This window comes from Pan troglodytes, chromosome 1 (assembly GCF_028858775.2).
Source record: "Pan troglodytes isolate AG18354 chromosome 1, NHGRI_mPanTro3-v2.0_pri, whole genome shotgun sequence".
Lineage (NCBI taxonomy): Eukaryota > Metazoa > Chordata > Mammalia > Primates > Hominidae > Pan > Pan troglodytes.
The window spans coordinates 93,030,322-93,057,056 of record NC_072398.2 but is presented as its reverse complement, the minus strand read 5'-3'; the positions used below and the strand labels follow the sequence as shown (position 1 = coordinate 93,057,056).

The following is a 26,735-nucleotide window of genomic DNA, read 5'->3' as shown; positions in this document are numbered from 1 at the left end:
GAGCGAAGCATGAATATAAGACATATGATATAGACCCAGTCTGAGGGTGGTGACATATCAGGACGTAAGGACAAGGACACCCGGGGAGGAGGGAACAGAAGCTGCAGGAGAGGGCAGAGGAAAGGAGCAGTTAATGTCCCTTTGTGCCATGTTGTGCTCAGGTTGGGGGATTGGGAAATGAACAAGACAAGATGCCCACTGTCCTCAGAGAAATTACACCCCAGTGGGAGTCAGAAAATAGACTGCAGACAAAGGGATATGTTAGGCCAAGTAGGAGCCTCCGAGGGGGTTCCAACCTGGGGGCATGAGGTGCCCAGACTGAGGGGAGGGGCCCCAAACAGGGAAAATGAGCTATAGAAGCCAGCCTTTCTCTGGCCCTTCCTAGTTTCCAAAGCATTTCTGCAGCATCTCATTTGGCCTTCGTACTGTCTTGAGAGGTAGGTATTGTCTCCCAGGCCTCTGGAACTCAGGCCACTCAGCTCGAAGGTGGCACAGATCCCAAGATTCTGGAAGTTTATTTATGTTCCCTGGGCAGAGTTGAGCCTGCAGTCAAGAGTCAGTGAGAAACGGGCATGTCTGGCTGAGATCGTGGGAAAACATGTGAGAAAGCAAAATTACTGAGAGGGTCATGCTGGACACTCCTGATTCCACCATAGGCTGAGACCCCACAGTGCCTTTAGGGAAGGGAAGTTAAGCGGAAGGAGGTTTGAGGAAGGGGTCCCTGCTTGGGTTGGCAGTTTCCAAGAAGGAAACCCTTACTCTCCTAGGCCTCAGCAAAGACCCTGAGGCCCCGCAGATATGGGGTCTTAGATGTCAGCGAGGGAGTCCGTGTGTCCCAAAATGAGGACGCCCACCTGCACTTCCTGAGTCGGGCACCTTGGGGCGCCAGAGCCCCACCACGGTGGTGCCTGCGCATCCTGGGTAGGGGTCCTTCGCTACTCAGCTGAACCCTGGTGAGCTGGCTGCATGGGCACTGTGGGCTGGGGAACACCAGGGGCAGCAGGCGACGTTCCTAGCTCTTGAGGAGGAGGGCTGAGGGCATAGGGCCGCACACAAACACTGCCCCACAAGCTGGCAGCACGGCGGGGGCGGCAGCCGGGGACTCAGCAGTTAAGGTGTCCACACACGTGGTCACCTCACATGATGCTCACAGCACAAGTCAGCACTCAGCAGCCACATTTCATTATGAAAAAAAAAAAGTTGTTGTTGTTAAAATGTAATACATGCTTGGCCTAGCGTGGTGGCACGCACGCCTGTAGTCCCAGCAACTCCTGGCCTGAGGCGGGAAAATTGTTTGAGCCCAGGAGTTCTAGGCCAGCCTGGGCAACAGCAACAACAAAAATACATATCATATGGTAAAATTCAAAACACAGGTAAGGGACGGACACAGTGGCTCACGCCTGTAATCCCAGCACTTTGGGAGGCTGAGGTAGGCGGATCTCAGGTCAGGAGTTTGAGACCAGCCTGGCCAATGTGGCAAAATGCCTCTACTATACAAAAATTAGCTGGGTGTGGTCGTGCATGCCTGTAATCCCAGCTATTCGGGAAGCTGAGGCAGGAGGATCGCTTGAACTGGGTGGCTTATGTTGCAGTGAGCCGAGATCATGCAACTGCACTACAGCCTCTACAGCCTGGGCGACAGAGTGAGACTCCCTCTCAAAAAAAAAAAAAAAAAAAAAAAAAAGTCAATATGTTGCTCAGGGTATTTATTTATTTATTTATTTATGAGATGGAGTCTCGCTCTGTCACCCAGGCTGGAGTGCAGTGGCGCAGTCTCGGCTCACTGCAAGCTCTGCCTCCCGGGTACATGCCATTCTCCTGCTTCAGCCTCCCGAGTAGCTGGGACTACAGGCACCTGCCACCATGCCCTGCTAATTTTTTGTATATTTAGTAGAGATGGGGTTTCACCATGTTAGCCAGGATGGTCTTGATCTCCTGACCTCGTGATCCACACGCCTCAGCCTCCCGAAGTGCTGGGATTACAGGCATGAGCCACCGCGCCCAGCTATTTATTTATTTATTTTTAATAATTTTTTTTAAAACAGGTAAGAACAAATAATTTTTTTTAATCCATTTTTTTCTTTCTTTTTTTTTTTTGAGACAGTCTCACTCTGTCACGTAGGCTGGAGTGCAGTGTCTTGATCTCAGCTCACTGTAGCCTCCACCTCTTGGGTTCAAGTGTTTCTTCTGCCTCAGCCTCCTGAGTAGCTGCCATTACAGGCATGTGCCACCACACCCAGCTAATTTTTGGCATTTTTGGTAGAGACGGGGTTTCGCATGTTGGCCAGGTTGGTCTTGATCTCCTGGCCTCAAGTGATCTGCCCACCTTGGCCTCCCAAAATGCTGAGATTACAGGCATGAGCCACCACACCTGGCCTGGAAAGATTATCTTTTTCTTTTCTTTATTTTTGAGATGGAATCTCACTCTGTTACCCAGGCTGGAGTGCAGTGGTGCGATCTCAGCTCACTGCAACCTCTGCCTCCTGTTTTCCAGTGATTCTTGTGCCTCAGACTCTGAAGTAACTGGGACTACAGGCATGCACCACCACACCCAGCTTCCTTCTTTCTTTCTCTTTTCTTTTCTTTCTTTCTTTTTGCTTTTTTTTTTTGTATTTTTAGTAGAGATGGGGCTTTGCCATGTTGCCCAGGCTGGTCTTGAACTCCTGGCTTCAAGCAATCCACTGGCCTCGGTCTCCCAAAGCACTGGGATTACAGGCGTGAGTCACTGTGCCCGGCAAGATTATCTTCGTCATATCGCTTTTTGTTTATTGGTGTTTGGGGTTTTTTTAGAATTGGAGCCTCACTATGTTGCCCAGGCTGGCCCTGAACTCCTGGGCTCAAGCAATCCTCCTGCTTCAGCCTCCTGAGTAGCTGGGACTATAGGCACCCCAGCTTCATAGCAGTCCTTAAGATTAGGAGGGGGCCAGGTGTGGTGTCTCACACCTGTAATCCCAGCACTTTAGGAGGCCAAGGAGAATGGATTGCTTGAGTCCAGGAGTTTGAGACCAGCTGGGGCAACATAGTGAGACCCTGTCTCTATTAAATTTAAAAAATAATAATAATAAAATAAAAGATTAAGAGAGGGAGGCTGAGGTGGGTGGATCACGAGGTCAGGAGTTCAAGACCACCCTGGCCAAGATAGTGAAACTCGACTCTACTAAAAATCTTTCAATTTGTAACCACATGCACACAAACTTTTGTCCCTAGCCCAGTCGTCTCCATTCTCCAGAGGACGATTTCACACCTTTGCCTCTCTCTTTACTCTCAGCTGCTTTACACCAAGGAGACTGTTCCCTGCCAAGGAGACTGCCCTTTGTCAAGGCCCCCAGCACCCTGCACATTGCTAACCCAGTAACCACTTCTCAGTCCTCATCTAACTTGACCTTGTTTGTCATGGGAGTGTGGTCCTCAGCCTACATTGCCAATCCTTTCTTTTCTCCCTGGCCGCTAAGAGATGGAGTGCCCCAGGGCTTGATTCTCTTCTCTGTCTACACTCAGGCCCTAAGAGAGTTCCTCCAGGCCCGTGGCTTTAATGACTGTGCCTATGTTGGTGACTCTTTATCCTTCAGCCTGTTCCTTTGCCTGGAACCCCAGACCGGAATCCCCACGTAAAGGTCTGACGGCATCTCGAAGTTAACATGTCCAACACTGCTACCCCGATTTCCACCTACCCCCAGTCTGCTCTGCTTATCATCTTCTCCATCTCAGCTCATGACCGCACCGTCCTTTCCAGTTGCTTTAGCCATAAATCCTGGAGTCATCTTTAACTTCTATTTTCCTCTCATACTTCACATTCAGTCCATTAGTAAAACTCCATCTTTAAAATATGTCTGGAATCTGGCCAGGCGCAGTGGCTCACACTTGTAATCCCAGCAGTTTGCGATGCCGAGGCGGGTGGATCACCTGAGGTCAGGAGTTCAAGACCAGCCTAGCCAACATGGTGAAACCCTGTCTCTACTAAAAATACAAAAATTAGCCAGCTGTGGTGGCACGAGGCCTGTAATCCCAGCTACTCAGGAGACTGAGCAGGAGAATTGCCTGAACCTGGGAGGCAGAGGTTGCAGTGAGCCTAGATCATGCCCCTGTACTCCAGCCTGGGCAACAGAGTGAGACTCCGTCTCAAAATAAAATAAAATAAAAAATAAATACAATAAAATAGTCTGGAATTCAGGCCATTCTCATCACCGCTGCTGCCACCACCATCATCTGTTGTCTGGATTATGGCATTAGTTTTATAACTGGTCTCTTGCCTTTGCTCTGTACAGTTTATTCTCCACACAGCAGCAGAGTGATCCTTTAACAGTTTGGTCACTCCTCTGCTCAGAACCCTCAGTGTCTTCCCAAAGCACGAAAATGATAAAGCCAAAGTCTTCACAATGGCATACAAAGCCATGCATGATGACCCCTCCCACCTCATCTGTCACTATTCTCCCTTGTTCTCACCCCACTGGAGCTACCGTGGCTGCCTAGATATTCCTAGAACACGCCACGCACACACCTGCCTCAGGACCTCTGAACTAATGGTTCCCTCTGCCTGGACCATTTTTCTCATTAGGTATCTGCATGCCTTGTTTTCACTCTTTCTTCAGATCTCTATTCAAATGTCAGTGTCCAGTAAAGCCTTCCCTGACCAAATTACATTTTATATTTTATTTTACTTTTTGAGGTAGGGTCTCACTCTGTCACCCAGGCTGAGTGCAGTGGTGTGATCATGGCTCACTGCAGCCTCGACCTCCCAGGATTTAAACAATCCTCCTGCCTCGGCCTCCCAAAGTGCTAGGATAACAGGCATAAGCCACCATGCCCAGCCCCCTTACCAAATTTTTTTTTTTTTTTTTTTTTTTTTTTTTGAGATGGAATCTTGCTCTGTCACCCAGGATGGAGTGGATTATGTGATCTGGCACACTGCAACCTCTGCCTCCCAGGTTCAAGCGATTCTCGTGCCTCAGCCTCCCGAGTAGCTGGGATTACAGGCATAAGCTGCCATGCTCAGCTAATTTTTGTATTTTTAGTAGAGACGGGGTTTCACCATGTTGACCAGGCTGGTCTTGAACTCCTGGCCTCAAGTGATCCACCCGTCTCGACCTCCCAAAGTGCTGGGATTACCCTACCATACCCAGCCCCCTGACCAAATTTTATAAAAGAGTAGCATCTTCCTCATCCCGAGTTTTAACCTCCCAGCCACTCTTTCTTCTTTATTTTTCTCTGGGACATTTAACACTATTGAGCATACATTACACTTGTGTATTTGTGGCTTCCACCAAAATACATACACCTGAGGGGCAGGTCTTTTGTTGTTTTTTTCATGCTAAGTCCCCAGTACCTATTGCAGTGCCTGACTATATTGTAGGTGCTTTATAAGTATTTAAAGTAAATGCATAGACTGAGAAATTGAATCGCTCAATGTGAGAACTTTTTTTTTTTTGAGACAAGGTCTCACCACGTTGTTCAGGCTGGAGTACAGTGGCTATTCACAGGCTTGATCATAGCATCATAGCTCACAGCAGCCTTGGGTTCCTGGCAGCTTCCCAAGTAGCTGGGACGGCAGGCACGCGCCGCCATCCCGCCCAGCTATGTGAGCACTTTTGCAGAACCTGAGACCTATTGCCAAGTATCATCCCAAAGAGTGGAACTAATTTTCACTTTAACCACTAGTGGGCAGGTTATTACCATTCTCATTTTAATGAAGGCGGCTGAGACCCAGTGAGAGAAGAGGTTTACCCCAAGTCACCCAGGACTCCAGATTCTCAGAAAATACAGTGGCAACTCAGAATACTGTGGGAGGACCAGGGGGCTTTGCAGAGGAAAGGGTTGTTTTGGCATGAAAGGACAAGAAGGGTTTCATCAAGTGGAAATGAGAACTACTATCCCGGAAGAGTACATCTTCCAGGTGGGAGATACCATAGGAACAGAAACTCAGAGAAAGGCGGAGTCCAGGCTGCCTGGGGAAAAGCCCTCCCTCACTAAAGGGTCGGGAGGGGCCTACAGTACCCTGCGGGGAGTTTGAAATTAATTGCATGGGCTCTGGGAAGCCAGGGAGGGTTGTGAGTAGAGGGGTGATGTGAGAATTGAGGCTTTCTGCTATTTGTCTGTCTGCTATCTTCTGTCTCCATTTTCTTTGTCCTTCTCTTCTGCCATGGGTTTCTCTCAGCTGCCCCAGCCCCTCCTGGAGTAACTAAGATTTTCCTTTTCTACGTCACAATCCTGACAGCCCATCAGGAAGCAGAGGGAGCGGGTGAGCCAGGGTCCTCCTCAGAGCCTCGGTGCCCCCTTTGCGCTGTGCCCAGAGGGGCAGAGAAAACAAGACTTGGAGAGGCAACTGGAAGGGAAGGTGCCTCCTACGCCCCCTGACTGACTCTGGGGTGCTGGTCTTCCCCTGCCTTCTGGGGCCAGGCCTCAGGCCCTTCCACTTCTTGGGCTGATTCTCCGTGCCTAGTACCAGTTGGTGCCAGCTGGCAGCTCTCACTGGAGACTGAGGTGGCACGCATATGGGGGAGGGGAGGAAGTGGGCAGGAGCCCAAGGGGAACAGGGGGCAGGGTCTGAGGAGGTGGAGTCGGAAGCTGCGTGGCCAGCATGGGGGTCTCATGGGATGAGGGAAAAGTGAGGCAGAGGACCCTGGGGGCTTCCAGGGGAGTAGGGGAGGTGTCAGGTGGTCCCGGCTCTGGCTTTCCTGCCCCTGGCAAGTCCAGTCCTCTCCCCACCACCTACTTTCCTCTACACTCACCTCCTTAAGCTGCCCCTGGCTAATTCTCCTTGGTCCCTTTAAGAGCTGCCTGGGAACTGGGGCACTGGAGGGGGCTGGCAGGGCCCCCACCCCCTCCCTGCCATGCCTGGCCCTGCTCCACGCCCTGTCCGGTGCAGACTCTGCTGGAAGTCTTGGACGCCTGGGTTAGGGTCTCCACTTCTGGGCTGGGGGTAAGGCTTAAAAGTGGTGGGGAAGGGGGACTGTGGTCCCTGGGGTGGGAGGGAGGGGCGGGATGCCAGAACTCTGGGACTATGGACATGGAGTGTCTGTGTGTCAACTCCAGTGAACAATGCAGGGGGTGGTCCTCTGGCCTCTACTGGGGGAGGGGCAGCCTCAGGGATCTTGAGGGGCATATCCTAAGGAGCAGGATGCCTGGGTCTCCTCCCTCCACTCCCCCATCTCATTTCCCCAAGACCTTCATTTTCTAAATTCCATCAGCCACTCCTTGCTCCCTGCAATCAAAGACACAGGGTCCCAACATCCCCACTCCCCACAGGTGGGGAAATTGAGGCTAGACAAACCAGAGGAAATAGAATTATGTATGCTGCAGCAGGAGAAATGGAGATTAGCTTGTGGAAAGGCTCTCTCTCCCTCTCCACCCCACAGAACTGCAAACAGGAGGCCTGGGTGTCCAGCTCACTCCAGCGAGTTTCTAACTGTGGCTATGGCCACCACCCTGGACTATGTCCCTACTCTCTCATCAAGACTATTTAGCTCTTTTCTGGAAGTTTTGATTCTCATATGGCAAGGCCAGGGGAGGCCCCCGAAGTCCGGCTGGGTGACCTGGATTGAAGTGGAGCCAGGTGGGATCTATAGGCTCCCCCATTCCCTTGGGTTATTTCAGAAAGGTAGCTCCTTCCTTCTCTGCCACAGAGACTGGATCCAATTCCCCTAAAAGGGAAGAAAATAGGGGCAGGGACCCAAGGATGTCCAATGGGGGTGTGAGGGCTTCCTGCAGTTCACCTGCTTCCTTCCTGTTATCATACTAGTTCAGGGTCCTCTACTCCCCACCATCTTAATTTCAAATCATGTGTCCCAGTCCCAGGGGAGAGAAGCCTGAACAAGCAGGTCCTTTCTGAGTCCCCACAGCCGAGATGCAGAGAGGCAGTGAGGGTGGAGTGTCAGGAATCAGGGGGGACATGGCGGCCCCGTTCAGGGTCCACTTCCGATTTCAGCACATGCCATGCCCTCCTTGTTTCACCACAAAGCAAATGCTCAACCACCACCCCAACTCAGATCTGAAGGGGAAGCAGTCTTGGTCCATGAGACCCTCTACCCGGGGCCGACACCAGCACACTCATTTCCTTCCTCTTAAAAATACTATGAAGTCTGGCGGAGCCATGCTGCTCCCAGGCAGGTTGAAAAGCCATTATTTTATGGATGTGAGGCAGGGAGGGTAAATGCTCTGGCCAGCATCACACAGCAGGCTACAGGCAACCAAGCCTGGGATCTAGGGCCCTTCGCCCCAGACTCATGGTGCCTTTTCTAGTCCCCTGCCAGCTGAGAGAGAGGCCAGCCTGGAAGGGGCTTTTTCTTTTTTCTTTTCTTTTTTTTTTTTTTTTGAGATGGAGTTTCGCTCTTTTTGCCCAGGCTGGAGTGCAATGGCATGATCTCGGCTCACTACAACCTCCGCCTCCCGGGTTCAAGTGATTCTCCTGCCTCAGCCTCCCGAGTAGCTGGTACTGCAGGCATGCGCCACCATGCCCGGCTAATTTTGTATTTTTAGTAGAGATGGGGTTTCTCCAGGTTGGCCAGGCTGGTCTCGAACTCCTGACCTCAGGTGATCTGCCAGCCTCAGCCTCCCAAAATGCTGGGATTACAGGCGTGAGCCACCGCACCCAGCCTGAAGGGGCTTTTTCAACTCCTCATTTTGCCAACAAAGTTAGGGCCCAGTAGAGACATAAGGGAGCTCTAGTAACAAGGCTGTTTAGGATCAGGGCTGGGAGAGGGCACAGGCTTGGCTCTCAAAAAGGCTCCATACAAACCGCTGCCTGCCTGTGCTCCTCCCCGAATGGGAAAGAATCCGGCTATCTTCTTTCCCTATGTCCATCTAGTCTAGACCCTTGGAAAGTCCTTTCTGAAGTCTGCTCTCTACAGCACAAACCTTCCCCTTTTAATACATCTCAGAGGGTGTTAGCCACAGAAGGCTTCCGGGGGAGCCACCTTCTTCTCAGGCAGCTTAGGAAGGAGAGGCAGAACCTGAACCTGGCAGTGGACCCCCTCCCTCAGAAGTCAGGATACTGTAAATAGAAGAGGGCTCCTTGGGGTTCTTAATAGAGTCTGTCCCTTGGCTTATTTGCATATTTGCATAGATATTTGTGGGCTCATTCGTGTCCTCATTGGCAAACTGAATTTGCATGGGGTTGGGCTGCGGTCCAGCTGTGTCGCCCCGGCATATACACAGTTCCCAGGGTAGAGGGAAACCCAGAGGAACTGGTTGTAAAGAGGAATGGGCCCCAGCTGACCCCCTGAACCCAGGTGGTGACATGTGCACGGTGGTGCCTGCTGAAGGTGGGCAAGGGAGCTGAGCAGGGACCGGGGGCTACTGTACCTCCTTTTCACCTCCTCCCGCATCTGGAGCCCCTCCTCCTCCACATGTGCGAATCCAGGAGCCACAGAAGGTGGGGCGCAGTGGGACATGGGTAGGAGGAGGAAGAATATGGGGAGATTCTAGTCCCTCCCACTTAGAGATGCGGTCGCCATGGTGACTGAGGACCAGTGAGGCGGGATGGGGTTGAGAATGGGGGTGGGGGTGTGGCAGGGGCTGAGGCACTGAGAGACCGGAAAGCCTGGCATTCCAGAGGGAGGGAAACGCAGCGGCATCCCCAGGCTCCAGGTAAGGGAGCGGGGGAGCTGACAGTTCTGAAGGGAGAGGGCGGGGCCATTGTCTGGTGCTGGCTCTGCCCTAAGGAGGGGGCAGACAGAGGGGTCGGGCTATTGTGTGTGATACTCAGCGCAGCCTTCCAGAGCTAGTCAGACTGGAGGAGGGGACCTGGGAAGCTCTGGGTAAGGGGTTAGGAGGGACTGAGCTGGTGGGTGGCAAAAAGGCTGGGAGACAGTGGGGATGGGAAGAGGTGGAGGGACACAGGGGGCGTAGAGGCTTGGGGACGTCCCTAGTGCCTATACACGCTAGGCACTCAATACATATAAGTTGACTTGACTTGCTTGTGATCATAACAAGAGGGCAGATGAGGGCCAGGGCAGGTGGAGCTAAGGCAGGGAAGTCAGGAGGCAATGTTCCCCAGAACTGGACTCTTCTGTGGGCTGCCCCTGAAGCTGAAAGGGAGGAGGTGGGGGAAACTGGACCTGCCAGATCACTCGTGAAGCCAGGAGTTGCTTCTCTCCTGGCTCCAGGAGCTGCTCCTTTAGTGCAGCATCCGTGTTCTGCAGGGGCTCAGAAGAGACTGAGCGTCTGGGGCTGGTTGAAGCTCAGAGGTAGCATAGAGTCGGGGCGGGAAGCAACCTCTCCATCTCCCCTCCCACCTCCACATCTAGACCTTTCCTCTGCACAATAGAACCTGGCAGGAAGGGGCTACATCGCATGCTGTGTAAGGGTTGCAGGGGAGGAGCTGGACTCTGGCAGGGCAGAGGGTGCACTCAGTGTTGTTGTCATGGCAGGACCCAAGGCTGGGCTCCAGGGCTTGTGGAGAAATGGGCTGGGGGAAACCCCAGATTGGAGCTGTGAAAATGACACGGCCCCTGTGGGCAGGTCCCTAAACATCTGACCCCTTCCCACTGCCACCCCACCTGACCTGCTGCCTGACACCATTCCCAGCCAAGGTACTTCCGCTCCTTGGCCTTGGTTTCCTCATTTGTACGGTTGTCAGGAAGGGTATGTCTGAGTACCCTGTCAGCCCTGAGCTTCTTTGATGCTGTGTGCAGGACCTGCTATATTATTTGTGGGGCCCAGTGCAAAATAAAAATGTAGAGCCCCTTGTTTAAGTATTATGAGGACTTTCAACAGAGCAACAGCAGAGCATTAAACCAAGTGTGGCCCTTCTGAGCACAGGGCCCTGTGTGGCTGCACAGGTCTCGTGCCCACGAAGCCAGCACTGGCTGGGGCCCTGCCAGCTGAAGCAGGGGAGATGGCAGTGGGGCTTGGGGTCTGACTCCAGAGACTGGTGTGAGGGGTGCACTGCTGGGGGCAGGGTGCCCTTCCTATTGCTCTTTTTGACCAGGAGGCCCTTGCAGAGGCAGGGGGTGGTACCTCACAGCCTTCCTTCAAGAAGGTTTCTGTTTCCTCTGAAACGCTTTATTGACACAAATAAGCTTGCTCATAAGGGCCACGCTTGGGGCTGGGCGCAGTGTCTCACGCCTGTAATCCTAGCAGTTTTGGAGTCTGAGTCAGGCGGATCACTTGAGGTCAGGAGTTTGAGAGCAGCCTGGCCAGCATGGTGAAACCCCATCTCTACTAAAAATACAAAAAAAATTAGCCGGGCTTGGTGGCACATGCCTGTAGTCTCAGCTACCTGGGAGGCTGAGGCAGGAGAATGGCTTGAACCCGGGAGGCGGAGGTTGCAGTGAGCCGAGATCGCACCACCACACTCCAGCCTGGGCAACAACAGAGCAACACTTCGTCTCAAAAAAAAAAAAAAAAAAAAAAAGCCCACTCTTGGTTTAATGCTGTGCGGTTGCCCTGTTGAAAGTCCTCAGAAATCACCCCAGAGATCTTATTTCTTAGCCTAGAGTAGATACAGCTCACTACCCTCCCAGCCCACCCTTGCCTTCTCTATCCAAGTGGCTCAGAACTGTGGACTGGGGCAGGAGGGAGGACTGAGGGACTAGGACTCTGTAGAGTCTTTGAAGCTAAGAGATTTGCTATTGAATGAGGCAGATCTGAATTTAACTTGGCTTCTAGCTGTGTAACCTCCCTTCTTGATCTGTAAAATGGGATTATGGCAGTACCTAGCTGCTAAAATTGTTGGGAGGGCTAAAGCCTGATAGTGTGAACTATTCATATTGGCTAGAGGGGCTGGGGAAGAGGACGTCCGGAGTTGGGAGAATTCTGGATGTCTGGAGGAAGAACTGGGGGCAGGGCATGGAGTCTATCACTTCCAGAAAGGTGGGAATAGGACATCAGGCTGGGAGTGTAGGGCTGGAACTCCCCCAGCCTCCCCATATCAGAACTCTTCCCAGTGACCCAAATAAGCCAATCTGTTTAAGCAGAGAGGCCCAGGGGCAGACTGGCTTCCCAAATCTGAGCTGGGGGTTGGGGAGACACAGAAGGTAGGGTCTGGATAAATGGGAGTTTCTCTTGATTCTAAGAAACTGGAAGGGACCTGGCAACCAGCCTCTGGGAGAGTCTGGGGGAGTCCTAGGCAAGTCTTGACAGAAACGATTGTCAGGCAGGATATGTCTGAGACCAACCCCCGGGGAAACTGAGAGAGATGAAAGAAGGCTGAGTACCTCAGATGAGGAATTATAAGGAGTAGCCTGAGCTGTAACATCCCCCATGTTGGCTGGTGCTGTAGCAGGAGGGATGGAAGTCACACTACAGGAAGGACTTCCTGCCAGGGAGGAATGTGCATGTCAGATGGAAGTGGATTATTTATTAGAGTTGGATTAGCCCTGGGATGTCTGTGCTCTTTAACCTGCAGTCAGCTGACCATGTTGAGTGGGCAGGAACCTACCCACTTTGTAGGCCACAGAGTTCTTGGCGCTGGATGCCTCATTAACCCCGCGTTATGAGGCTCCCCCTGGAGCCTTTAGGGAGGGGTGAGCAGCCACCTTTGGGGGTTGGGTGCCTCCAAAGTGTGGTCCAGTGAGCACGAGTTCAGATGGGAAATGTTCTGGGCTTTGTACTGGCCTGATTTCTGGGCTTCCTATTGGCCTGATGTCAAAGAGTGATGGAGATTAGACTGCAAGGGGGACTTCCTCAGCAAAATCATGGATAAGAGCCTAATACAATTATTTTATTTTATTTTTTTAAAGACTATGGCCCAGCTGAGAGTGGGAGGTTTAAAGGTTAGACCACTGCAGGGACTTCCCAGTAGGTAGGAGTAGAGAGACCCCACCTTGTGGGTAAGTGAAAAGAAGAATATGTCATGTCCCCTATCTGGGAAATCTTAAGCAAGAGAAGAAACCACTGCTAGGCTGGTTATACTGGCTGTGACATGATGGAGAGGCAGGGGAATCGCTGAAATGACCTAGAAGGGCCTCTTAAACTTTCTGGTTGGACCGAGCAGAGGAGGGAGAGAGAGGTGTGTCTCTTGTGAGGTGGGTGAACGTCTTTTTATTCCCTCCCAATCCACCAACTTCCGCCCAAGCCAGGATCTGTCACAACTCGAGAGGTGGAAATTCCGGTTTCCCTGGCCTAGAGCTCCCAGTGCTGGCTTTGGCATGATGGGCACCTGGAGGGCCGCACTCCCGTTCCAGCCAGGCTGAGCCTTCTGTCCCCTGCCTCTGGGGCCTGGGAACCCCCCTTCTTCTTTCTCCTGAATGGCACCCCCGCCCTAGAATCCAGACACCGAGTTTCCCACTGTGGCTGGTTCAAGGGTATGTGAGGTGAGATGGGTGGCTTGGGGTGGGTGGTCTTGGGGAAGATTATGTAGAGGCCCAGGGAGGCAGACACAGGAGCAAGAGACAAGGGGGCCGGGGAGCTGCAGAGGCTGGGAGCCGGCCAGCCACCCCTGCCCAGGCAGCTCCCCGGGAAATGCTGACAACCAACCTGGTGGGATGGACCCTCATTGCCTCCCTGGAAGTATCAGGCCAGGCAGGCCTGAGCCTCAAAGACCCTGAACCCAGCTGGGGCTGGGGGAGAGGTTAGAGCAGGCAGACTCAAACCCAGTCTGCCTACCTGGGTCAGAGCTGAGTATGAGGCACAGGTGTCAACAGATCTGAAAGTGACAGGAGAGTAAGGTCTGAGGAGTTTATATTTTGGGTACAGGAACCTGCTCCCCAAAATGTTCCCTGCCCAGAGCCAGGCAACGGTTTGGGCTTGGGCTATGAGAAGAGGGAAGGCAAAGGAGGAAAGACAGGAAAGACTTCCTGAGAGTAAGGCCAAAAAAGGCAAACCAGAGCTGTTGGTGAGAAGACAACAGAAGAAGCAGGATAGGGGAGACCTGGGCTCCTACCCATAGGGGACAGTGAGGTGACAGGCTGAGGCCTGGAAGGATGATGAAAGTGAGACTGTCTTAGGGCCCTTCCAGATAGGGAACCTTCTCTGCCCCAATGCCCCACCCCCGCCACCAATACACACGCTTCTGCTGCCTGGGGCTCTCCTATTGGTCCTCGGGGGGATGTGGTAAGAACTGCTCACCCAGAAAGTGCCCGGGTGCCTGTTTCCCCAGAGCTCCCTGGTGACAGTCTGTGGCTGAGCATGGCCCTCCCAGCCCTGGGCCTGGACCCCTGGAGCCTCCTGGGCCTTTTCCTCTTCCAACTGCTTCAGCTGCTGCTGCCGACGACGACCGCGGGGGGAGGCGGGCAGGGGCCCATGCCCAGGGTCAGATACTATGCAGGTAAGTGTCCGACGGCAGGAAGTGTGGGGATAGCAATAGAGAGCTGGAGGTGGGTGGAGGAAGGAGAGAGGAACAGAGGAGGGGAGGAAATGGATATGGAGAAACAGGGACACAGAGAGAGATGCCAGGGAGAAACAGAGGATTTCGGAGAAAGAGAGACACAGCCAGAAACAGAAGTCCAAAAGGAAAGAAAAGCCACTGGAGAGCAGATTGAGGAAAACAGGTGGCCACGGGGCCAGGGGCACGCTTCTTCCAGTTCTCCATGTTGGTAATTTTTCTTTCCTTCCTTAAATATCACTGTCACCAAGCTGGGCACCTCAAACTCCTAACTGCTTCACACTCCCAGGTACCCCAAAGTCAAGGCCCATGCTAGAAGACCATATGTGGACCTGGTGACCCAGGGCTCACCAGGCCCATGCCAACCACATAGATCATGCTGGACCATACCATGTCCAGGACCATGGGATGGCTGGTTGGAGAACGGGCCCTGGAACCCACACACAAGCACAGCTTGGCTGGTTTCTTACTGAGACTGTGGAGGCTGCTGGCCCCCTCACCTCCAGGGAGAAGACTCAGGAAAGGATGTAGACACTGTAGGAGTTGTAGGTGACTGGGCATGGCTGTGTCTTTAGCATCTTTCTGGGGCAATTGGTAAAGGAAATGTATATTGCCCATTGATGCAGAGACCTCTTCTGTGTTGGATGCTGGGCGCACAAACACGGATAAGCCTCAGCCCCTGCCCTCAAGGTGTTCACAGTCACAAGGGGGAAGACATGAGCAATCAGACCATCAATACAGGGTGATCTGTTCAGCAACTGAGGGGTTTATGGCAGCTCTGGGGGAGGCCTGGCCTCCAGGAGATGCTCCTCCCTGAGGCTGGCCCTTCCATCCCGCAGCCACACCAGATTCCCCAACTTCTCCCCTCTGTCCTGTGTAAGATTCCCTGAGCCTGCAAAGGTATCAATTAGCTAGTCAGCTTTCTAACTAATGCAACAGTGCAAGTGCTAATGAGAGAGGATCTGAGGAGCTCCTTCCTCCTTGCCGATGTGCCAGTGGGACAGGAAAATACGCCCCCACCCACCCCACCATGCCAAGGTCATGGAGAGGACCTAGGTGAGCCTCCCACACCTGGCTCACCATCCCTGCCCAGGGGACATCCAGCCATGCCCACACGGATCTTTGAAGAAAAATGCTTCCTCTCTGTTCGTGGTGACTCTACTGGTGGGAATTTCCTTTAACAGAAGAGGAAGAAAGCAGGGGTGGTTGGGGGGATGGCGAGAGGGACTCTGACATACGCCCTCCCGTCTGCATATAGCTTTGCTGCTTGTGGCTGCCAACACTTTCCTGTTTGTCTGTCTGCCTGCTGCTCCTCATCCTAGTGAGGACCAAGGCGTCCTCCCCCACGGTAGCCCTCCCTGTCCCAGGCCTAGAAGAGCATCCACTGTGCCTCACTTTATTTCCCGTCCCCATTACCCTGCCTCTGGCTGCCTCTCCTCTCTACTGCGGGCTCAGCACACAACGCTGTTGTGTTGGGGTGGGGTGAAGGGAAGAACTGCTGGTGGAGAAGAGTGCATCTAGCTGCCAAGGCCTGGGGAGCACACTCAGGCAACCCTTCCCCTTCCCCCACTTTTATCTCAGGAGTCAGCTGCCTGCCCACCAAGTCCTCATCACTCTCTCTGTCTTACTCCTCCAACAGGGGATGAACGTAGGGCACTTAGCTTCTTCCACCAGAAGGGCCTCCAGGATTTTGACACTCTGCTCCTGAGTGGTGATGGAAATACTCTCTACGTGGGGGCTCGAGAAGCCATTCTGGCCTTGGATATCCAGGATCCAGGGGTCCCCAGGCTAAAGAACATGGTGAGGAGTCCAGGGATAAAGAGTGTGGGCTGGGAGTGAGGAGGGGGCCGGCAGCTACCCTGGGCTTGGCTGCCTGTGCATGAATAACTCAGCTGCTGTTATCTGTAATCAGCAGTTCTCTTTATATGTATATCGTGACAATATAACAGACAGGAAATGTCGTGGCCTCACTTTTTTTTTTTTTTTGAGATGGAGTCTTGCTCCGTTGCCCAGGCTGGAGTACAGTGGCACGATCTTGGCTCACTGCAACCTCCGCCTCCCAGGTTCAAGCAATTCTCCTGCCTCAGCCTCCCAAGTAGCTGGCACTAGCATGCACCACCATGCCAGGCTAATTTTAATAGAGACAAGATTTTACCATGTTGGCCAGGCTGGTCTCAAACTCCTGACCTCAGGTGATCCGCCTGCCTCAGCCTCCCAAAGAGTTGGGATTACAGGCGTGAGCCACCGCACCCGGCCTGTGACTTCACTCTTCACTGGTATTGTGAATAGTGATTGAATAATATTAATTGCAAAAATGGCTGATACGGAAATCATTGACATATGAGATAAACACTGACTCAAATTATATCAATAATTTGATATCTACCCACTAGTAGAAATCACTGATGCTTCTGTGTCTTTTTTTTTTTGAGATGGAGTCTCACTCTGTTGTCCAGGCTGGAGTGCAATGGCGTGATCTTGGCTCACTGTAACCTCTGCCTCCCGGGTTCGAGCACTTCTGCCTCAGCCTCCCGAGTAGCTGGGATTACAGGCGCCCGCCACTAGGCATGGCTAATTTTTCTGTTTTTAGTAGAGATGGGGTTTCACCATGTTGGTCAGCCTGGTCTCGAACTCCCGACCTCAGGTGATCCATCCGCCTCAGGCTTTCTAAGTGCTGGGATTACAGGTGTGAGCCACTGTGCCTGGCTGCTTCTGTCTTAGTCGCCCTATTAATGGGAACAATGTGAGGAAGGAAGGAAGAAAGGGAGAGAAGGCACTAGCAATATAGCAATCACCTCCATGGTTCGTGTATCCTGATGTGTAGTCTGCTGACCACCTGCACATATGAGATGCTGGTTAAAAATGCAGATTCTCTAAGGCGTGACCCAGGAACCAACTTGTTAAACAATTTCCCCAGGAAATGTGCGGTTTGACAACTGCTGCCATATATACCATTCATCGTGTTAGGTGTTTTGTATATGCCACCTGGTTGTATCTGCCAGTAGCCTATGAAATTGACCAAGATCTCTCAGTCAGGAAATAGCCAAGTCTAGATTTAAACTTGGGTCTGTCTGATTCCTTAGGCTGTGTTCAACTATGGAGCTATGTCTGATACCAGTATTATTCAAGTAATAGCCATGGTCACAAACTGATGTTATTACTGCCCATCAGCATGTCACTAATCACCATGCCTGCTGGTGATTTCACATCAGAGCAGAGAAGGGAGGCAGGTCACAGCTAGAACTGAGGACCTTATTTCTTTTCATCTCGCCCTCCCAACTCCCCACTTTCAGATACCGTGGCCAGCCAGTGACAGAAAAAAGAGTGAATGTGCCTTTAAGAAGAAGAGCAATGAGGTAAGTGGAGGTGGGGGAGTAGGGGTAGAGTGGGTAGAGAGCCCTGGCATCCCTAGACCATCCCTGGATGACCTCAGGTTGGGCGGCAGTGGAGGGCACTTGTTTGCATGGTTATCTCCTGGATTATGTTCTACAGAGAGGTACAGGGACTGCCCCAGCATTACCTAGCCTTTCTCCTCAGTGAGGGGGCAGCCTCTGGGGGTCCAGCAATTTGAGTCAGGTGGCCTGGAGACCTAAATTCTCTGTCTCCCTCAGACACAGTGTTTCAACTTCATCCGTGTCCTGGTTTCTTACAATGTCACCCATCTCTACACCTGCGGCACCTTCGCCTTCAGCCCTGCTTGTACCTTCATTGTGAGTTCTCTGGTGCCCAGCGCTCAGGCCCCCAAGCATCCCTTCTCACATCTACCTACGCCTTTCCTCTGTAGCTCTGGAAAACTCTGGCCTTCCAGACGCAGGACCCTCATGAACTTCCTGGCCCCAGACCAATTTCCCTCTATGTCCCTTTCCCTTCCTTCCTCAAGCCCCTCATTTCCCAGATGTGAGACCTTGGCGTTCTGGCCCCCCAGCCTCTCTCCCCATTTAGGAACTTCAAGATTCCTACCTGTTGCCCATCTCGGAGGACAAGGTCATGGAGGGAAAAGGCCAAAGCCCCTTTGACCCCGCTCACAAGCATACGGCTGTCTTGGTGGGTGAGTATCAGGTTTCCCACTTCATCCCAACATCTACTTTCTCCAGTCACGCTGTGAAATATGGAATATTACAGAGTTTCCCAAAAGGCAGGGGAAACTGGGTGTGGTGATGCGTGCATATGGTCCCAGTTATTTGGAAGCTGAAGTTGAAGGATGCTTGAGTTTAGGGGTTTGAGTCTAGCCTGGGCAACACAGCGAGATCGTCTCAAAAAAAAAAAAAAAAAAAGCCTCAGTGCCTCACGCCTGTAATCCTAGCAGTCTAGCAGTTTGGGAGGCTGAGGTGGGTGGATCACGTGACCCCAGGAGTCTGAGACCAGCCTGGTAAACATGGTGAAACCCCATCTCTACTAAAAATACAAAAATTAGCCAGGCGTGGTAGGGCGCACCTATGGTCCCAGCTACTCGGGAGGCTGAGTCACAAGAATTGCTTGAACCCAGGAGGTGGAGGTTGCAGTGAGCCAAGATCGCGCCACTGCACTCCAGCCTGCACAACAAAGCAAGACTCTGTCTCAAAACAAAACAAAACAAAAAATGCAGAGGACAGAGAGAGAGAGAGAGGGAAGCCAAAAGCCTCAGAGCACAAGATCAGAGGGAGAATTAAGCACCCCAACCACCAGCTCCTGCTGAAATTGCCACAAAAAGTGGTGGAGAAAGATGTATGTGGAGAGACAGAGGCACGAGGGCCCGGGAAGGGTATTGGGTAGAGAAGAGGCCTGAGACTGAGCCACTGTTCAACAATTGTGTGAACACTTCCTCTGGTGTACTGGGCACTGTGCTGGGTAGTATAGGAGTTATAAACAAGAAATCAGGCTGGGTGCAGTGGCTCACACCTGAAATCTCAGCACTTTAGGAGGCTGAGGCGGGTGGATCACTTGAGCCCAGGAGTTTGAGACCAGCTTGGGCAATAGTATAGTGAGACCTCGTCTCTACTAAAAACAAAACAAAACAAAAACAACAACAACAAAATTAGCCGGACAAGCACCTGTGATCCCAGCTACTTGGGAGGCTGAGGTGGGAGGATCGCTTGAGATGGTCAAGGCTACGGTGAGTTGTGGTGGCACCACTGCACTCCAGCCTGGATGTGAGCAAGACCCTGTCTTGAAAAAAAAAAAAAAAAAAAAGGGAGAGAGAAACCATGTCTCAATGCACTACTGGACACCAACCATTACAGACTTCCCACCTGCCTTCCTGGAGGAGATGGCCTTCGGCTTTTCAGCAGGACCTTGAAAAGATAGGTAGACAGATGGCAGGGAAGGTGTTCCAGGGAGAGAAGGGTAGGACCCAAGGTGTGGAAGTGGAAAACACAGTCACCTTCCAGGATCAGTAAGTGATTCTACTTGGCAAGTGGTTCAGCTAGGTATGTGACGAAGTAGCCACAGAAAGGCTGGAAAAGTGCCCAAACACGGGGGGCCACACAGGATGGCCATTTCCTGTGGAGAGAGGAAGCTAAGAGGGGTGCTTAGTGAGGAGGGGGAGCTGGCCTTTGAGGCTCCCCAGGAAGGTGCAGAACTGATGCAGGGCCCCCGAGACTGATATGGATGCCAGCCCCAGTCAGAGGCAGGTCTGTGGAGGGCAGAGGAGCCCTCCCCCCCATCAGTTCTCTCTTCTCCTCTCCTCCACCCTAGATGGGATGCTCTATTCTGGTACTATGAACAACTTCCTGGGCAGTGAGCCCATCCTGATGCGCACACTGGGATCCCAGCCTGTCCTCAAGACCGACAACTTCCTCCGCTGGCTGCATCGTAAGGACCTGACCCCCGCTGGCCTCCTTTCCTGAGTCCTGGTGACCTTGCTAATTCACTCAACTTTCATTTGCGGAAGGTACAATGTGTCCATTACTGTTAGGCGCAGGGGGTATATGGCAGGGAAGAAGGCAAAGCTCCGGTCCTCTTGAAGCTTTCGTCTTATGTAAACACATTAAAGAAGTACCAGTCATCCCCACCCCACATCGCTACCCCTCGACAAGCTGTGGGACCCGAGGAAGCCTGTGTCCTGGCCTCCAGGGCCAAACCAAGGGTTTTCACTCAGGCAAACCCAGGGCATCCAGGGGCTCAGTCCCTAAGCCCATCTGCCCCTCCCCCGCAGATGACGCCTCCTTCGTGGCAGCCATCCCTTCGACCCAGGTCGTCTACTTCTTCTTCGAGGAGACAGCCAGCGAGTTTGACTTCTTTGAGAGGCTCCACACATCGCGGGTGGCTAGAGTCTGCAAGGTCCGCGGCCTGGGCGGGGGGCGGGGCTAACTGGAGGAGAACCAATAGGGAGATGGCAGGGGCAGGACTGAGTGGTGGGCCCCCAATGAGAGCGGGGGAGCGGGGCGGGGAACAAGCGGGCCTGGCGGGGTGGGGCGGGGGACAGCGGGGTTGGGCGGGTGGGGCGGGGGACAAGCGTGGCTGAGGGGGCGGGGTGGGGACACGCGGGGCTGGCAGGGGCTGGGGGGACACGCCGAGCTGCGGGGGGCGGGGAGGACACGCGGGGCTGGGGGGGCGGGGCGGGGGGCGCCCGGGGCGCCCCCTGACTCCCCCTGTGCCCCCAGAATGACGTGGGCGGCGAAAAGCTGCTGCAGAAGAAGTGGACCACCTTCCTGAAGGCGCAGCTGCTCTGCACCCAGCCGGGGCAGCTGCCCTTCAACGTCATCCGCCACGCGGTCCTGCTCCCCGCCGATTCTCCCACAGCTCCCCACATCTACGCAGTCTTCACCTCCCAGTGGTGAGCAGCAGGGCTGGACCATGGGGGCTGGACCATGGGGGCTGGACACGGGACTTGACGCCAGTGAGGCCCCAGCTCGTGAGCGGAGGCAGGAATTGACATGAGCCAGCACCTACTCAGCACTTTCACATAGGAAGGCATTAAATCGTCACCACCTCTCAGGAATTTGACTCATGCCCTTTTTGTAAATGGGAAAAATAAGACTCAGAGAGGTTCTAACTAGTTTATATTCTGCCTAGTTCCAAAAGGGATAAGAAGCATTTTACAAAAGGCAAATATTAAAATCGATAAAATAGATACAGAAATGGGAATAAAAGGAGAGTATGAGAAGCCAGGGGTAAGGCCAACACACTACAAATGCTTGTCATAAGATGTAGTATAGTCCCTGGATGCCAGCCACAAATTTAGCTCTGCACTTCCTAATGGCCAGGGCAAACAGGGAAACGCTATCCGTATCAGAAGATAAAAATAAAGTCGGCCGGGTGCGGTGGCTCATGCCTGTAATCCCAGCACTTTGGGAGGCCGAGGTGGGCAGATCACGAGGTCAGGAGATCAAGACCATCCTGGCCAATATGGTGAAACCCCGTCTCTACTAAAAATACAAAAATTAGCTAGGTGTGGTGGCGCATGCCTGTAGTCCCAGCTACTCGTGAGCCTGGGGCAGGAGGATCCCATGAACCCGGGAGGCGGAGGTTGCAGTGAGCCGAGATCGCACCACTGCACGCCAGCCTGGCAACACAGTGAGACTCCGTCTCAAAAAAAATAAATAAAAATAAAGTCATTGCTTGAAGGTTGAGAAAGGTTAACCAATTTGTCCAAGGTCCCCGAGTCATGGTCTGGCCCCACAGTGTTTAGGTACCTGCTGACAATGTGTCAGGTACCAAAGGTATTTGGGGTAAGTGGGGTCTGGTATCCACAGGATCCAGAATTGAGAGCCTGGTGTATACAGTAGTCAGCTTCAAGAGAGCAGAGAAACAGACCTCCTGTCTCCACAGACCAGGGTTGAGGAATAATAACAGTCTGGTAGTCAGGCACTGGTCGGTTCTCTGAGGACCAGGGATCCAAGAGACTCAAAGGAAGAGGGGTTTGTGTGGAGCCAGGCTAGAGCTGGTTACACTGTCCCTCCAATGGGTGCAGCCCAGTGTAGGCAGGACAGGCAGGGGCCACCCCAGGGCCTGAGCCCCAATTAATTCTCATTAAGGATAATCAGACTTCAGATCCCAAGATGGGCCTAGAGCCAGGCCCTGGGCCAGAGTCAGGGAATTCCATGGGGCTCCCTTGGCCCTTATCAACACAGTGAGGGGAAGGAGTGGTAGCTGGAGGCTGGCCCAGCTCTCCACACTCTTGCCTCCTGGGTTTTCTCACTGAGGGTGGGCCAGGGCTAGAGAGAGAGCTGCTGGTGTGGCAGAGACCACAGACAATGTTCCCTCTGGCTGTCTCCAGGCAGGTTGGCGGGACCAGGAGCTCTGCGGTTTGTGCCTTCTCTCTCTTGGACATTGAACGTGTCTTTAAGGGGAAATACAAAGAGTTGAACAAAGAAACTTCACGCTGGACTACTTATAGGGGCCCTGAGACCAACCCCCGGCCAGGCAGTGTGAGTACTACCCCCTACACTGAGCACAGTCTACACACACATAATGCGCATGAAAAAACACCTATCATGGCATAGTAAATGCCCAATAAATGTTAGTGCTCTCCACCCCACCAATCTCGCCTGCTCAGACGTACACCTGGTATAGCTGCCTACATTCCACATGTGCCTAGCACCCTTTTATGCACGGAGCAGTTGCTGGAGCCATCTCCCTTCACCAAGGCTAAGTGTACACCAAATATCTGGGTATATCACTATGGAAACAAGGGAACATGCGCTGTGTGCCAAGGACTGTCTTGGGCATTGCCACCTGCATTTATTATTTAACTTTTTAAAAAAATCAGAGGCCAGGGCCGGGCGTGGTGGCTCACACCTGTAATCCCAACACTTGGGGAGGCCGAGGCAGGTGGATCACTTGAGGTCAGGAGTTTGAGAACAGCCTGGCTAACATGGTGAAACCTCATCTCTACTAAAAATACAAAAATTAGCCAGGCATGGTGGCACGCGACTGTAATTTCAGCTACTGGGAGGCTGAGGCAGGAGAATCGCTTGAACCTGGGAGGCGGAGGTTGCAGTGAGCCAAGATTGCGCCACTGCACTCCAGCCTGGGTGATAGAGTGAGACTCAGTCTCAAAAAAAAAAAAAAAAAAAAAAAAAAAAATCAGAGGCTGGGCATGGTGGCTCATGCCTGTAATCCCAGCCATTTGGGAGACTGAGACAGGAGGTTCACTTGAGGCCAGGAGTTTGAGACCAGCCTGGGCAACATTGTAAGACTCTGGCTCTACCAAAAAAAATGAGCTGGGCCTGGTGGCATGTGCCTGTAATCAGCTACTCAAGAGGCTGAGGTGGGAGGATCACTTGAGCCTGGGAGTTCAAGGCTGCAGTAAGCTATGATCACGAGAATGCACTCCAGCCTGGGTGACCAGAGCAAGATGCTGTCTCTAAAAAAGTTTTTAAATGAAAAAAAAAAAAAAAATCACAGCCTGGGCAACATGGTGAGGCAACATTTTCTCCTCTACAAAAGAAAAAAAAATCAGAGCTATTATATGTACATGATTTGAAGAATCAAATAGATCTAAAATGAAATAGATCTATAGGGTTGACTATAAAAAGCAGTCCTATTTCCCATCCTCCACCTCTCCCCAACCATTTTCAACTCTTTTAGCTGATTCTTTTCAAATTTATCTCAAAATTTCTAAATAACATGATTTATTGCTACTTCGTGATGTTTAAGTTTCAGACAGTATCTGTTGAATTCCCACTGTAGAAAGTGAGGATTTAACTATGTTCCCCAACCCCCACCTCCACCCAGTGGTGTGCTAGAGCTGACTTGCAGCAGCCAGCAAGAACTGTTTTTGCCCATCTTTTTCCAAATTTGTGTTTAGTGATATTACACTGGTAGCTTGAAATTAGCCATGGTGGAAGTATACATCACAGAAATCAGCAAACAATGCAAATCGGCTTTCTAACCCTCTCCCGCAAAAGCTGACTTGGACCAACATACAGTAACTGCACCCACCCCCAATCTCCTAACATAGTTTTCTAGTAATTTTGGTTAGATCAATATTTATATTATGACTCTTCTTATTCACAGCCTAGCCAGGTAGTAAGCCATGATTACTTTTCCTTTTTGCATAGTTTTGTTTTCCCTGGGGTTAGTAATTATCTTGACTTTTCTGCTTGCTTTGTTTTCTAAGCTTTTTATTTATTTTTATTTTTATTTTTTTTTAAAGAGTCTCACTCTGTCGCCCAAGCTGGAGTGCAATGGCGTGATCTCGGCTCGCTGCAACCTCTGCCTCCTGGGTTCAAGCGATTCTCCTGCCTTAGCCTCCCGAGTAGCTGGGATTACAGGTGTGCGCCACCACACCCAGCTAATTTTTGTAATTTTAGTAGAGATGGGATTTCACCATGTTGGCCAGACTGGTCTCTAACTCCTGACCTCAGTTGATCCTCCTACCTTGACCTCCCAAAGCGCTAGGATTACAGGCATGAGGCACTGTGCCTGGTCTAAGCTCTTATCTTTAATCCAACCCCAAACTCTTCTTAAATTATCTGAATCTCTTCTGAAGACAGACCTATTAGCTTTTCTAACAGTTTCATCTTCCTGGAGAGCCTTCCTGACTGCTCCAGTCTAGACTAGTGCCGTCTACTCCCGGAGCACAGATGCCATCCTGGAATTCCCCTGCTTCATCATTCTGGGGATTCCCTTTGCCTCTTTCCTGTGACAGATCTCGTGTTTCTTGTGTCCCATGGCTTCCTCTTTTTTTTTTTCTTTTTTCTTTTCAACTATCTCATTTTGGTGGAGGTTATCCTTTGTAGATTCCTGGAAAAGGATACATGGCAGGTAAAACATTTTAAGATCTTGAGTGTCTGAAAATGTATTCTACTTTCCTATTTGATAGTTCAGCTAGGTATACGTAATTCTAGAATAGAAATACGTTTCCTTCAAACTTTGAAGGCCTTGCTCTATTATCTTCTAGCTTCCAGAGGTACTGTTGAGAAGCCCAAAGTTATTCTGATCCCTAGCCCTCTGAATGTAACCTGGTTTTATTTCACTGAAATCTTTTTTTTGTTTTTTTTAATACTGATTCTTGTGGAGCGGGGCTACCTTATAGGCAGTGTGCCTCACTGCCCTCACTGGAATCTTATAGTGCTTTTTCTTTGTCCTGGTGTTCTGAAATTTCATGGTGTTGTGCTTTGATGGAACACTACTCATTTATTGTGCTGGGTACTCAATGGGCCACTTCAGCCTGGAAATTAGTTATCTTAGTTCTTTCAGTTCTGAGTTTTCTTGAACTATATCTTCCTATCTTCTTTTTTTTTTTTTTTTTTTTTTTTGAGATGGAGTCTTGCTGTGTCCCCCAGGCTATAGTGCAGTGGCTCTATCTTGGCTCGCTACAACCTCCACCTCCCAGGTTCAAGCACTTCTCCTGCCTCAGCTTCCCGAGTAGCTGGGACTACAGGTGCCCTCCACCATGCCCAGTTAATTTTTGTATTTTTAGTAGAGACAGGGTTTCACCATGTTGCCCAGGCTGGTCTCAAACTCCTGACCTCAGGTGATCTGTCTGCCTTGGCTTCTCAAAGTGCTGGGATTACAGGTGTAAGCCACTGTGCTCGGTCTTTTTTTGGTATTTTTAGTAGAAACTGGGTTTCACCATGTTGCCCAGGCTGGTCTTGAACTCCTGAGCTCAAGCAATACACCCGCTTTGGCCTCCTAAAGTGCTGGGATTACAGGTGTGACCCACTGTGCCCGGCCCTATCTTCTTTTCATTCAACAAATATTTTTTGAGGACACATGCTACTATTCTGGGCAGGGAATATAGAAGTGAGCAAAACAGATGAAAAGTCCCTTGCCTCATGGGGCTTACATTCCAATGGGGTGTTTTCTCACTTTTTTCTGGACCTCCTAGACTAGTCTTCTCACTTTTTTTAAGCTTTCCTACTGTCCAAGTCTTTGGTTGTGTTCTATTTTTCTAGAAGAGTGTCTCAACTTTGTCTTCCAATCTTTCTGTCAGGTTTTTCATTTCTGTGTTCAGAGACAGTGAAAGAAAAAAGAAAGAAGGCCAGGTGCAGTGGCTCACACCTGTAATCTCAGCACTTTGGGAGGCTGAGACAAGTGGATCACCTGAGGTGAGGAGTTCCAGACCAGCCTGGCCAACATGGTGAAACCCTGTCTCTACTAAAAATACAAAAATCAGCCAGGCGTGGTGGCGCACACCTGTAGTCCCAGCTACTCCGGAGGCTGAGGCAGAAGAATCTCTTGAACCCAGGAGGTGGAGGTTGCAGTGAGCCAAGATGGTGCCACTGCACTCCAGCCTGGATGACAGAGCAAGACTTCATCTCAAAAAAAAAAGAAAGGAAAGAAAGAAAAAGATTTTTCGTTTCTGCCAAACAGTCTCGACCTCCTGGGCTCAAGCGATCCCCCTACCTCAGCCTCCTGAGTAACTAGAACTACAAGCACCCACCACCACACCCAGTTAATTTTTTAATATTTTGTAGAGGCAGGGTCTCAAACTCATGGGTTCAAGCAATCCTCCCACCTCAGCCTTTCAAAGTGCTGGGATTACAGCTGTAAGCCACCATGCCTCACCTGGGATTGTATAGATTAAAAGAAATTTAAGACCAGGTAC

At 51.5% G+C, this 26,735-nt stretch overlaps 1 protein-coding gene across 16 annotated transcripts in view; it reads left to right on the top strand.

Annotated features, from left to right (window-relative positions):
• Positions 1 to 6,804: 6,804 nt before the first annotated feature.
• Positions 6,805 to 26,735, top strand: part of SEMA4A (semaphorin 4A) — a 30,440-nt gene continuing 10,509 nt past the window's right edge. The window contains exons 1-11 of one of the 16 annotated variants that reach the window (XM_016948332.4): positions 9,433 to 9,582; positions 13,017 to 13,241; positions 14,036 to 14,203; positions 15,900 to 16,060; positions 17,554 to 17,616; positions 17,872 to 17,970; positions 18,203 to 18,308; positions 19,934 to 20,050; positions 20,394 to 20,518; positions 20,842 to 21,014; positions 22,458 to 22,608. In XM_016948332.4, the coding sequence (XP_016803821.2) occupies positions 14,065 to 14,203; positions 15,900 to 16,060; positions 17,554 to 17,616; positions 17,872 to 17,970; positions 18,203 to 18,308; positions 19,934 to 20,050; positions 20,394 to 20,518; positions 20,842 to 21,014; positions 22,458 to 22,608 (1,134 nt within the window). In that variant the 5' untranslated portion in view covers positions 9,433 to 9,582; positions 13,017 to 13,241; positions 14,036 to 14,064. Of the gene's footprint in view, positions 6,917 to 9,031; positions 9,583 to 9,697; positions 9,753 to 13,012; positions 13,251 to 14,026; positions 14,204 to 15,899; positions 16,061 to 17,553; positions 17,617 to 17,871; positions 17,971 to 18,185; positions 18,309 to 19,933; positions 20,051 to 20,393; positions 20,519 to 20,841; positions 21,015 to 22,457; positions 22,609 to 26,735 lie in introns of those variants that run through there. The other 15 variants (XM_063797089.1, XM_063797091.1, XM_016948301.4 and 12 more) reach the window with 15 other exon arrangements.